Genomic DNA, 13,618 nt, shown 5'->3' with positions numbered 1-13,618 from the left:
AAACCAAAACAGAGATCATTAAAAATTAATATCACTGCAGCCATTTCTTGGCCACCATGCTTTGATTTCACATCTTTTTCACCCTGGCTTTTTTGAAGGCCTCACCCTTTTTCACAGCTTGGCTGTTTTGGTATAGATATCACTTCTTTTTGTATTTGTACATTCCAAAGCCAGCCAGAGGGCCAGCTTTGAAGGCTCCTTTTACTTGTCTTTTCTTTACTACAGGAAGAAGACAAAGAATTAGTTATGTGTATTTAACTCTATTAATTTTGTGTATTTTAAAACAGTTTTTTTGTATATATATTGGTACATATTATTTGCAAGGGTGACTTGTATGTGGATGAACTCTCCACATGGTGCCTTGATGGTAGCTGATCTCTCTTCTCTCAACAAGGAACTCTCTACTTGGTGAATTTTTTTGTGGCTGAACTCTCTACACGGTGGTTGATCTCTCTATGAACTGACTTGTAACACAGCTGAACTCTACAGAGTAAGATTTGTAGCTGAACTCTCTATAGGGTGACTTGTTGTTTCAGTAGCTGAGCTATCTACAAGGTGAATTGTTTGAAGCTGAACTCTCTACGGAGTAGCTGAACTCTTTACATGTTGGCTTGTACTCTCTTTAGCATGACATGTTTGTAGCTGAACTCTCTACATGATCACTGATTGTAGCTGAACTCTCTACAAGATGAGTTGCTACTTGCTCAATGTTCTATGTTCGCAGTATATAACTCAGTATTTTTATTTTTTAAAACCAATGAAAGATTATTTTACGATGATTAATGCATCTCTTTCGTATAAGCGGTTTGCCTAGTAGGCATGGTAACTAAATGTTTTTTTACCAGCATTGTATCATACCTGTATAGACATTACCTGTCAAAACATTGAGGGAAACATTCCTGGTTGTTTATCAATTATTATTGTGGTGTAATGAGTTAACCACAAGTCATAATATACGTACCACCATACAAGTTATTATGTTGGTGCTCTTTAAACACCTATTATGCACGTATTATGCACGTAAACACGTATTATGCATTTAATTTTACCTATTACACTATGCTGCAGTGCTCAGAAATTCAACTTATTATGCTCATAAATATTCGCAAAATTTAGTATGACTAATTTCCCTTTATTTCTGAATATACAGAACACTTTTGGCTTGCATGAAACTGCTTTAAAAGTTGTTTTTTTTAAATTGCTACGAATGAATCTTTAGTCAATTTGCATGCTTTGTGTATTATGTATTTGTGTACATGGTTACCTGCCTGCTGCATGAGCAATAGTCAGTATACCTCTAATAGAGCACAGCATGGTCTATTACAGTTGCTGACTATTATATTAGAATAGATTGATATGATACAGTGAACTGATGATTTCACAGCCAGGAAAGATTTTATAATTTCGCATCATTATTATGCCTCTTACGCTGGCATTATGCTTGATACTTCAAAGCACCTATTGTGCTCAAAATTATGGGCTGGTGCATCGAGCTCTTTTATGTGTATACACAGAGTGTATTCAATATCAAAAGAGCTATATATTCTACTAACAGGCAAAATAAGACTATACATTCTTTCAAAAGCATAGATATTGAGCATTACTTTTGTGTAAAATTTGCATAAGACAAGAAACATAACATTTCTGTACCTCTTAGAATACTTAGGGAAACATCCCTACTCATCACATCACCATCATTTATTATTATTTTTTATTATTATTAGCACTTTACAGTGACCAGCACTGAAGGTCTTACAGCAACATGTGCTGCAGCCTTAGGATTACCTAACCTAATTTCAGGGACTTAGACCTAGTGACTTGACTTACTGACTGACTGAAAAGGTGTAACAGAAAAAGGGCCAAAGTAATTTAGACTATAAGACTAAATACAGTTCAAACTGATACAAGTCAGCATGTTGTGTAGCACATTTTTGATTGTCAATGTGCTGTACTGATCAGCTGAAGGTCTTGACCAAAACTTTTATGACCATGTAAGGGTCTGTGTTTACACATGTTACGGCATTTCCCAGTTGCTTCATCACTGTTAAAATTTGAATTTTCCATTTTTAAATATTTGTGTACCACTTTGTAACAAATCAAAGATTAAGTTTCCAGGCCTCTTCTATGTTTAAAAGAACAAATTTCATTAACAAGAAGAAGTACAAACTTGAACTATATATATTAAAAACAATAAAATTAAATAGGGATTACTGAAAATAGCAAGAAGGGATTGCTGGAGTAGACTAGCAACAAATGTGGTTAGATCAAGTAAACCCACAAATCCCTATTTTGACTATAGCTAACTTTACCAAACTAAGTCAAAAGTACAATTTGGATGTTTACCACTATCATTGTTTTTGATCTACTCCAGCAATCCATTCTTATTTTTTATGCCTTTTTCAGCAATCCCTATATTCTTTATTGTAATTTTTTAATTATGTGCAGCTTATGTACTTTGTTCCAAATACATGCATTAATTTTTATGAATTATACTGTAACTTGATAGGCACATCAGTGTAACAAAGGTTCATTAGGACTAAGATTAACAGAATATTATTAGATTCATATTATCTAATCAAAAACAGCCAAGCTGTAAAAAAAGGGTGCGACCTCCAAAAAATCCAGGGTCAAAAAAGATGTGAAATCCAAGGTGGTGGCCAAGAAATGGCTGTGATGGTACTGTAGGTTAATGGAAAAAATTCTAATGACGACAATTCAGGTGAATTTGTATTGCTTCCTCCACCATATTCACCTGAATTGTCATTATTGTTGTCACACTTGGCATCCCTACTAAAAGCACACATGAGATGCTATACTAATTAGCTACATACCTAACTGTCATGAGAACTGCAAGAAATTCTGTGAACAGAAGTTAAGCAGTCAGTGATCATGTACTTATCTTCCCAGCTGGAGCATACTTTAGCATAAAGTACATATACTTATGATTGGTCTACTAGGCAGGTGTAGCTAGCTTGGGAAGATTTTTCACCAGTCCTACACTGTGAAAAAGGTGGGATATAATATGGTATTTCCAGTGGCTTATTGAATACAAATAAGCCTTAATATAAACCCTGTATTATACTCATGTTATACTTTAGTATAATGCATACTATACTATTACATATATGGTTTCAGTTTATTTACCACAATACCTGAAATAGCTTATATCTAATATAATGTCCACACTATACCATCACATATATGGTTTCAGTATGTTTAACACACTAACTAAAGCCTTACTTGAGACTGTTAGTATACTACAGGTTATATCAAGCTTTTTTGTATTCAATAAGCCACTGGAAATGCCATCTTATATCCCTCTTTTTTCACAGTGCTAGTCATCTATCCTGAAGGAACCCTATATAGTGTAGTGATCAGCTATGCTGTGTATGCAATGGCTTCCCAATGACCAATGTGGTGCCTACAAATAAATCATTTTATAAACCACAAAATAGTAAAATACTGTAGCTTTATTACAAACTTTGCCAGTTAGGCACAGAAGGTAGAGCCTGTATGAGGCATTTTCCACTAGCCTATAGAAGCCTACAAAACTCAAAATAGCTTTATTATTTATTTACTAGCATTAGGTACCTTCCATATGTGCCTGACTGTAATCATGTTACATACTTTCAATTCAGTTTCCAAAATTAACTCTATATGCAGTGCTGGTTGCCAAGTGATAAACAAAAATTAAATATGCAATAACTCTGCTAATCTTTTAATTACAAACAGTGTTTACCAATATCAGAATGAATTGTGGTATTCAGATGTTGTCATGTGGCCTCATAAACAGTCATCCCAAATGCACTTTAAAAAGTTGTACATTAATAGTGCTTGTCATTATGTCATTCTGGCCATCTGCAATGCAGAATTGTATCTTTGGACCTCCATACAGGTGCTGCAAGAACAGTTGTGATTGATGGAATGGCTCCAGTTGAACATTAAAAGCTCCACATTGTACACTAAGTGTAGTATACACACATCAGTTGTATCACAGAAATTTTCTGATTGATATACTCTGTAATTAAGGGCCATTAAGCTACATAAATAGTGTATAGGCTGTTTTACTGTACCCTTATCATGTGCTATTTTTCTGCCACTTCTTCTGAGCTCTGCATGTAGTGTAGGTCAGCCTTGGCAAGTTGATGAACAGCTGCTGTCATTGAGTCGGCAGTCGTTTCTATTGTCTTACTACTGGATCTCACAACATGTTTGTTGCATGTTGCTGTAATTATCTCTTGTACTGTAGTTTAGTCTTGTGAGAACAGATGACATGCAGGCTGTGATGCTGTGCTGCTGTTGTTCTTCTGATCAGGCAACACAATAAGCTTATCTATTTTACAGTATCTTCACTCATTAATCTATTTTTTTATGGTTCAAGACACTGAATAGTGGTAAGTGATGTTGGCTGACACTATTCGAGTTGTCTGCCTACTTCCTGTTGTTGCTTAACTGAATGGGTCCAGCCCAGAATCCAGCCTTTGAACTCTGTTTGCTTGAGAACCACAGACAAATTTGCTTTCACATTTAACATGAATTATCACAATCAACCAAGTCAACAGACTCCATTTTAAAAGCCAGAGCAAAAAGTTTAATATAATAGAAAGTTTTCCTGGTGCAGGTATCAAAGATATATAGAAAATATCAAAGATATATAGAAAATGTTTGGATTAAGAAGTCAATGTGCGAATTCTAGAGTTGTGTATCTGTGGTCTTGACAGGAATGAAGATAAAGTTCAAGCGAGTTTTACTCTACACACTTGCCATAGACAACAAAGAGCAGCACTTAGAAACTGATAAAAATGGGCCATTATTCATATGTGATGAATGTTTCTATTGGCACTAAAACCATTTCAGCACAATCAGCAGTTGGCAGAAAAGTGTGTGAACTCAAATAACACAGACACATAGCTTTAATATACCCAAATTTTACCAGTTTGGGTGAAGACAGAAGGCAGAGCCTGTATGAGGTGTTTACCACTAGCCTAAGAGCCTGTAAGAAGGTCATTAAGACTGAACTGTTATTGAAACAGAAGTAGAAACAGAGTTGTAGCCAAACTTTGCATGAAAGAATATCTAGTACAATCTACTGAGACTTAATAGATCACACATCTAAATGACACACTCATGTACACTAACCACAGTCAGAAAAACCATCTAGTAACAAAGGTTGAGCTTCTTGAGTTTAGTACAGTGAACAATAAACTATGTATGCAAGCAAATCCAACTTTCATGCGTGACCATTATACAGTTCCTGCTTAATAATTATTATTAAGCAGAAAATAAGTCATGGGCATGGGAAAAACTCAGTAAGCCTGACTGTATAGATGTGTTGTGACCTAAGGCACGGTCCAACAAAAAGGTGTTATGGCTTCAGATTTCTGAGAAAAGTGAGGGCAAAAGTATTGAGTGTTATATTGCTAAAATAGTATAGCAGTACAGTGCAAAGATCATGCACTTTTTCATTGAAGTGTGAAGCTTTCCACATTAGTAGTGCTCCTCATGACATGATTTTTTTGATATAGTGCCATCACAGATTTGACTTTTGGTGACCTTATGGCTATTTTTGCCCAGAAATTTGATCATTTTCGTCTTTATCTCCTTGAGGCATTAATTAACTTGTTAAAACATGGTACCAAAATAAAGATCTTGTTGAATGAAACAACTTGGTTTTATTTGAAGTTAATAGGTGATTTTATTCCAAAATTGTGATCATTTATATTACTCATGAATTTTGAGATAATTTACACCTGGTAAACTTGGAGAATTTTGCAGCTAGTGTAGTAAAAGTGATCGTAATTTCAAAATGGAATTAGCTTCAAATAAAACCAAGTTGTTTCATTTAACAAGAGCTTTACTTCAGTGCCATGTTTTACCACGTCAATTAATGCCTCAGGGAGATAAAGACAGAAATGATCAAATTTCTATGCAATAATGGCCATAAGGTCACCAAAGGTCGAATCTGTGATGGCACTATATTATTATCAAAAATTACATGTCATGAGGAGTAATAACTGTACTGTATATTATGTGGAAAGTTTCATACTTTTATGAAAAAGTACACGACATATATAGCTAATTTTGGGAGCTATGCCACTTTACTAAAACCTTCCCTAAGCTGAATTGGTCACCAAGATACTAGTGATGCCAAGATATATCGTATATCGTGATTATCGTGATAGTAACATTTCGTGATAATCGTGATAGAGTAAAAGCTATATCGTGATATGAAAAAACACAAGTTATTTAGTGAAAAATGACTTGATATTTACAAAATATGCATGAGGATTTTTACCAAACGTTTTCTCTGAAAATTATAAGCATATGCGCTTAACAACTTGACTTTACAGTATGTTTTCAGGCTCACAACCAGGATTTTCAGTGCCATGGAGTTTCTCTTCAGAGAAAATAATAAAGGTGGATCTTTTGGGGGTTCAGTGTTATAGGCATCTAAAATGCACCTTAGCATGCTAAAAGCTAGGGGGTCTGGAAAGATTTGAAAACTACATGCCAAAATACTGTAAAATAGCGTTAGTTTTGTTGAAGCACTGCAATTAGCATAAGTGGCAAATTATCAACCAGTACCAATTAGTGACTTATGCAGTACATAACAAATTGTCGACCATGCATTTGCACAATTATTCCATTATCCATAATAGTGAGTTGTGGGCATATATGGTAGGTGAATCTGAGGGAGGCCAAAGATCTTGGACTTACAAGATTACTGTATATTGACAACAAAAACAAACTGGGCACACTGTATTGAAGTAAAGAAAACCAATGGGCAAATAAAAGAAAACAGTTATAAATACACTTCACAATTATAAACTATGAAGAAAATAAGTTTGAATTTTTGTGCAAAAATTGAGATACTCTAATAGCAGTCACCTTCTAATATCATCAATTTATTGCATCATACAGCACTTTATCATCAAAGAGGTTTTATCTCAAATAGGCTAACTAATTTTTCAATGATTTGCAAAGCATGTGATTTCTAGCATTAAATTATGCTCTCAAATTTAAACAGAGGAGATCTAAATTTTCTCAGATGATATCCAATAGAGTCTTAGAATGTATCTGCCCTTCATTCATCCAGCTATATATACTAATTAAAGTTTTGCAAATGAATATACAGTAATTTTTCTCTTTTATCCTAAAACTTCCTGCCCCCCTCAGGCCCCACTAACTATGTCTCGTAGATGCCTGGTTGTTATTGCATTCTTTAGTAGTTTATTTGTTTGTATAGGCACTCTCTTCTATATGTGACCAGGCCTGCGAAAACAGGGCATATGGGCACAAACTACACCCCATCACTCTACAGGTCATATCGCAGTACTGGAATAGTATTTTAGCATTTTGTAACTTGCATCATGATGTCATTTAAATGCGTACTAAGAGCTGAAAATTGCAATTCCATAGCATAATGGAATAAAAAGTTATTAGTGATGAAAGTGTGGAAAAGTATGCAAAAATCATGTGCCCACATGCCCTATTATCGCAGGCCCGGTCACATATGTGCCTGACTGAATTATATTTCTGTTTTTCACAGAGATGAATATGCGGTATGAAAGGGGCTCTTGACAACCTACCAGAATGGATGACAGACAGCTGCTCACGCTCGATACTATCAATTGATACTTACTAGAAAACAAGGAAGGAGACAGTATTTTGTATTTGTGATCAGAACCAACAATAATTCCAAACACAAGCAATTCTTATAGAAAATTTATGTGATCTCACAGGTATGGAGAAGCAAATGCCTGTCACAGAACTGGCTTAGTTATGACTGAAGAGTATGCACTGTAGTTGCTGTTGTAGACAGGTTTCATGAAAACCACTTCCTCATAGCTCTTAGTTTGACACAGCTGGTTTTAGAACCATTATTTAAGGTCAATAAGTCAATAACTTGCAATTGTCTGCAACATACAGCAAAGGACATGAAACTAGGTGGGTTAGTGCACTAGTAGCTGCTGAACAACATCAATGGGTTGAATAGAACAGAGTATTGTCATTGTCAGCAGTGACTGGGTGGTGAATAATTGCACAATAAATGCATATCTGGACAATAATACCTGTAGACGCCGGCAGTCAATAAATGGCAATTTACATGGTCTCAGTTTATAGCTAGCATGCAGAGCTTGTCTGTGGAATGGTCAGCATGATTCAGACCAACTTTATGAAATACCTCAAGGAGAATGGCAAAAACTGATTGTTGATAGGATGCACCATCAAAGCAAGGAGTTATGGTTATGAGGACCAAAGGTGTTGGCTATATGTGACCCAGTCTGAGAAAACCGGTCTTATCGCCCATGTAAGCAGATTCCATTTTTCACCCAGGACACACAACTACATGAATAAACTATATATCTAATTCCACGTTTAAAATCAGCTAGACTTGAGTGGTCTGATTTTGCTGGCTGCTTTTCCCGAGCCCAGTGGCGATCCGTACGTGTGGTGTGGGGCCTTAATGGAGCTATGGTCAGCCTGGGAATGACTGTATGTGGCTGTACAGCTCTGTGGTGTTGAATAAGACTTAGCCTAATTCATCCCTTGGCCTAATTCATCCCTTGGCCTTCCTTTTCAATTTTTGAACATCATCTTGCCCGCCTTCCAGGGCCCCCGCCTCCCACCCAATTTGCAGCTCACCTGATACAGTCAACCTCGGTTTAAAAACTATCTAAAATAGCGGGAAACTTAGTTGTTGGCTACTTGCACTGTGGATGCTCTGGAAGGTAAGGAGTTGGTATAAAACGTGTGAAAATTTGGTACACATAGCTTCAACCATATTGGCGAGCTACAACACACTAAATACTTAAAACTGGCATTTCTCCATACTTTTAAATAGGTGATAAGCCCGGTTTTGTCAGACTGGGTCACATATATTGTTAGCTGTTATACTAAAGTATTTGACTGTTCTATTAGAGCCGAATTTTGGAAAATCACCCATATGGGCGCATCTGAAATAATTAGAATTTTCATGCTTAGTGAGTTGCTATTAAGAGCAGGACACAGTTTTAAAAATATTTCAAGAATTTTCTGGTAATTCAAGGTAATGACAATGGTTTCCAATCATCAACAAGCAGATTTGCACTTAAAAGCTTGTTATTTGATTATCAAATATTTTAGATGTCAAATGCATCCATATGGTTGATTTTCCAAAATTTGGTCACATATCAATCTTACAATTTAGTGTAGAGCACTAGTGAATAGTGGACCTTTTAAAAGAGGGTAGTTCATCTGAACCTACTGAACCTCCCTGGATATGGGCCTGGTTTTTATTGTGGGTAACTTTAAATTGCTGTACATCTGTGAAACATAATAATTATGATAAGTTAAACTGGGTACTGCCTGAAATGCACTATACTCACTAGTGGACCTAAACTCCATGCAAAGAACCACTAAAGGGCTTTTTTTGAGCTAAGCACATTTCCAAGGTTATTTTTGGTGTCCATTCTACTATGATTTTTGAGAAAGAAAAACATGGCAGATCCCTATTTCTATTATGAACTCACATTTGTGGTTGATGATTACTAATAATGTACATAGTACATAGTGTATAGCTGGCTCTCTAGTATATACACATAAATTGTCATTACCTGATGAAAATTGGAGAGAAGCATTCCTACTCATCATATCATTTACTACACAACGATATGAGCTAGTTCCGACTGTATTATTATCTGTCACGCCAGTGATTGTGAGTGTACTAGTTAGTATATCTCCACTAATAGTTGTAGTGATATTGAAGGAAACTCTTCCTGTTAGTGATGAAGATAGTGTTGAAATACTACCTCCCACTCTTATCTGCTCCCACCTCACATCATCACTAGTAATGTCACCATTACCATTCCTATCCACTACACACGTAAACACTGCTACTTGTCCAGTACATACTATGTCATCACTTGGTTGTGTTGTTATTGTAGCTGTGTGATGAGGTAAGAATGAAATAATTATCATAAGTGACAATGTACAATAGTAATGTAGTACTATAGTTTTTTTCTCTTTCGTGTATGTATATACGTGCATTCAATAATATGGAGTTATGTTTCTAACAGGCAAAGTGAGACTATAAATAATTATATTCTTTTGAAGGAATAGACATTGACTGAAAAAAAATCAAAGTTTCTGTACCTGTTAAAACACTAAGTGAAGCTTCCCTACTCGTCACATCACCATCATTTAGACTAAGCACAAACTGATACAGACCAGGATGTCGTGTATTCACATTTTTGATTGTCAGTGTGCCGTTCAGCTGCCAGTGTTGACCAAAAGTTCCAAAATCATTATTGACCATGTAAGGATCTGTGCTTACACGTGTTATAGCATTTCCCATGTTATTCCACTTTACATCATCAGTGTTAGCAGCTTGTCCTCCTAAATCCACTACACAAGTAAACACTGCTGTTCCTCCAGATGGTACTGCAACATCACTTGGTTGTGTAGTAGGCTCCGGCCTATTGTGCCCAAAATTTTACCTATTATGCTTTTGAACATTGCTCAAAAATTAAGCCTATTATGCTCAAAATTATGCTTTCAAAATCAAGATTATGCTCTAGAACTGACTGTTTTATTAGAGTATATTAGCCTTTACTGACTGCTGTATTAGAGTAGGTGACTGCTCTATTAGAGTATCTCGATCTTATTTCTGCAAAGTGTGAACAACCAACAAAGAAACGGTTTAATAAGTTACAATACGTGTTTTTAAATATGAAACGCACTAATAATACTATTGGCAGTGAATATTTGCTTTCTTTCAGGCGTGCATATTGCACATTTTAATTAAATTTTCAAATATCATCCCTATTATGCTGGCATTATGCTTGATGCTTTTGGTCACCTATTATGCTTTAAATTATACTGGCATAATTGGCCGGTGCCTATTGTGTAGTTATAGTGACTGAAAAAACAAGAATTAGATCACTATTTAAATTTTTGTATGAACATACAGTATCAACACTTAAGGCAATTGTGTGCTGCGTATTTAGTGAATAATGGATAATAAAACATCAAACAAACAATAACTAATTGCTGTTAGCCAAAATTATACTATCAAAAGGATCAAAATCTGGTACACAATCTTATAACACTAAAATTTGTGCATGTCAAGTTTGAGTAAACTTGCCTTTATTCAACAGATGCAATCCATTAAACCAATAAAAGCACCACGTATGCTTGTGCACTAGGGAAATGTAGCACTCCTACAATTTTTGCCCCCTGCTGCTCACATGCGCAATCACATGAAAGGTCATCTGGTGACAATTTCTTGACCCCGGAAGTGCGCAATGGTAAAGTATATGCTGTATCTGAAAAGCTACCTATAGTTAGTTATTGTTTATGTATGAATCCATAGCTGCGATCAAGAAGAAAGCTAGCAAATAATACATTTCATCATGATTTGGAATGCCATAGTGACTGTGAATACTAGTAGCTACTTGTGACAAGCAGAAGTTTAATTTGTAGTGATCAATATTGAGTTAAACGCAATTTGAAATCCATGAATAGGAGGAGAATGACTGCATAAGGTACGTATAAAGTAATGGACAGTTTACACATCTATCTAATCACTGTGTATGAATATGGCTGGAGGTGTGGTCAACAATGCAGAGGCATGGTTGAAGGTTTCAAATCAAGTCACTGAAAATCATAACCTAGGACTTTCAGTGGTGGAGCAGCTTTGGCACATAAAAGTAAAAGGCATTACTTAAAAATAATAATCATACTGTACAATGACATACATGAGTAGAGAATGCTACATCATATATCCATCCATTGTAAGACACTTCATAAACCACAAATACACTGTAGATTACATACACTGTATTTGAATTCCTATCAAAATTTCAATTACATACACGGGCCACTATCTAAACAACGAAGACACAAGGTGAACCCTAGCATTGCATGCCTTACCCATACTTTTTTACAAGGAACATGTGCACTAAATTCAATATATTTGTGCCACTTTGCACATTATAATGCCGTAAACAGGCTGTAGTACCAACAGACCTTCAGCACTTGTGCTGTAAAGCCTTAATAACATAAAAATAACATTATACTGTGTGTTATAGCTTACAATACCACATAAACGATGCCAGTGACCATGAATACTGTAGATAGTCATGAATATTAGCAAAGCCACATCAGTACACTAAATACACACAGTTGCATATATTAGTCTGGTTTTCATGACCAGATTTATAGAAAAGTGTGATAGCTACTAAAAATACTCTGGGATCTTGATTTGGCACTGGCATGAACCTAAAGATGTAGGTACAGTATCTCTGGACAAGTCACAATTGACTATACAATTATATGTGGTCAGGTGTGTTTTACAGTGATGTACGAGTTTATTAAGGCTTTACAACACAAAGTGCTGAAAGTTTTGTAGAACATCTGGTCCTATAGCCTTTTACAAGATGTTATAATAAGTATGTTTGAAAGGTTGCTTTTCAGTAATCTGAGTATATCTGGAGATTCTGTGAGCCCTAAGTTAAGGCTAGAGCTATCATATGAGTTTTCCAACAACATACCACTTTCAAATTGTCAGCCATCACCCATTGTCATGTGTTAGATGATAAAAATACCTACATCTTGATAACTTATGATAATGAAAATTTTATCATCATAAATGATAACATCTCGATAATGAAATTATGGCACGGATACTGTATTCTATAGATGTAAATAAGTAATTGGTTATAGACAAGTACAGCCAAAATGATCTTTACAGCCCAGCGAAAACTGATTGGAGATGCTTATCACAACTGAGGGTACTCTCTGACTGTTGTTGATACACAGCAGTTTATGGATGTTTGCTACTATATTTGTAATTACAAAATTGTTGTCTTTATCATGACAATGAAATAGCTAATGATGTGTTTGTTAAACTGAGTAATTATACACTGTACAACTATACTATTTCAAGCCATCACATGGCAATAAATATGGGCTAAACTGAGTTTGACAAAATATTGTATGTGAAATGTTTACTCACCATCACAGTACTATGACAAGCTGTGCTGGTTTAAAAATGTGTAGCTACTTCCAATCTAACTACGTGGAATTCTTCATCAGTTACTTTGTCCAGTACATTATTAACCACAACTTGTCAATCTGCTAATGGTTCTACAGGAGGGCTTATGACTTGCACACAATAGAAAATGATTTACTGCTGACCAAACACACATGCTACAGTACTTAAGCTGCTGGCTATATTGAAATTGTTATTACACTGTTAAAAATGGCTTGTTACATTAACACCAAAGATGGTTTTATTTGGTACTGTGCCACATAAATTTACAGGAATTAACAAGTTTGGGTACCAATTATAACCACTCAGAGTGCTAATTCAACAAGCCACTTTTAACAGTGTATAATACATGACTAACATACCAAACATACCTTGAGTTTGACTAGTGTGTATCATAAGATAGAAGTGCAGTAGAGTACAAACTGACTTCGTGTACATGGTTGATGAACCTGAAAATAATCAAACAACTTTGAAATAGCAGTGGCATACAACTGAAAAATACACTGACCAGACACACAGTAATTTAGGTCGCTCCAATATTCATTGCCTTCCAGTAACTGCCTGCACATACCTGCTGTACCGCAT

The 13,618-nt window shown here is 35.5% G+C and overlaps 2 protein-coding genes across 3 annotated transcripts in view; both read right to left on the bottom strand.

Annotated features, from left to right (window-relative positions):
- The window catches only part of LOC136249498 (mucin-17-like), a 25,228-nt gene extending 15,553 nt beyond the window's left edge, over positions 1–9,675 (bottom strand). For both annotated transcript variants that reach the window (XM_066041524.1, XM_066041532.1), the window contains exon 1: positions 9,597–9,675. In XM_066041524.1, the coding sequence (XP_065897596.1) occupies positions 9,597–9,633 (37 nt within the window). In that variant the 5' untranslated portion in view covers positions 9,634–9,675. The remainder of the gene's footprint in view (positions 1–9,596) is intronic.
- Positions 9,642–13,618, bottom strand: LOC136241797 (uncharacterized). Its single transcript, XM_066033121.1, has 4 exons — positions 13,605–13,618; positions 10,135–10,457; positions 9,754–9,926; positions 9,642–9,680 (listed from the first exon to the last, which is right to left on the bottom strand). The coding sequence occupies exons 1-4, from the start codon at positions 13,616–13,618 to the stop codon at positions 9,642–9,644; spliced, it is 549 nt and encodes a 182-aa protein (XP_065889193.1).

This window comes from Dysidea avara, chromosome 1, assembly GCF_963678975.1.
Source record: "Dysidea avara chromosome 1, odDysAvar1.4, whole genome shotgun sequence".
NCBI classification, from domain to species: domain Eukaryota; kingdom Metazoa; phylum Porifera; class Demospongiae; order Dictyoceratida; family Dysideidae; genus Dysidea; species Dysidea avara.
Note: the sequence above shows the minus strand (reverse complement) of the source record. Positions and strands in the feature narration are given on the sequence as shown.

Bases quoted from the DNA above. Each gene is read 5' to 3' on its own strand.
- LOC136241797 (XM_066033121.1), bottom strand. The intron at 9,927-10,134 runs GTACAGAAACTT...CTCATCACACAG, and splicing joins TTCACTTAGTGTTTTAACAG to CTACAATAACAACACAACCA. The intron at 9,681-9,753 runs GTTTCCTTCAAT...CTGGCGTGACAG, and splicing joins CTTCATCACTAACAGGAAGA to ATAATAATACAGTCGGAACT.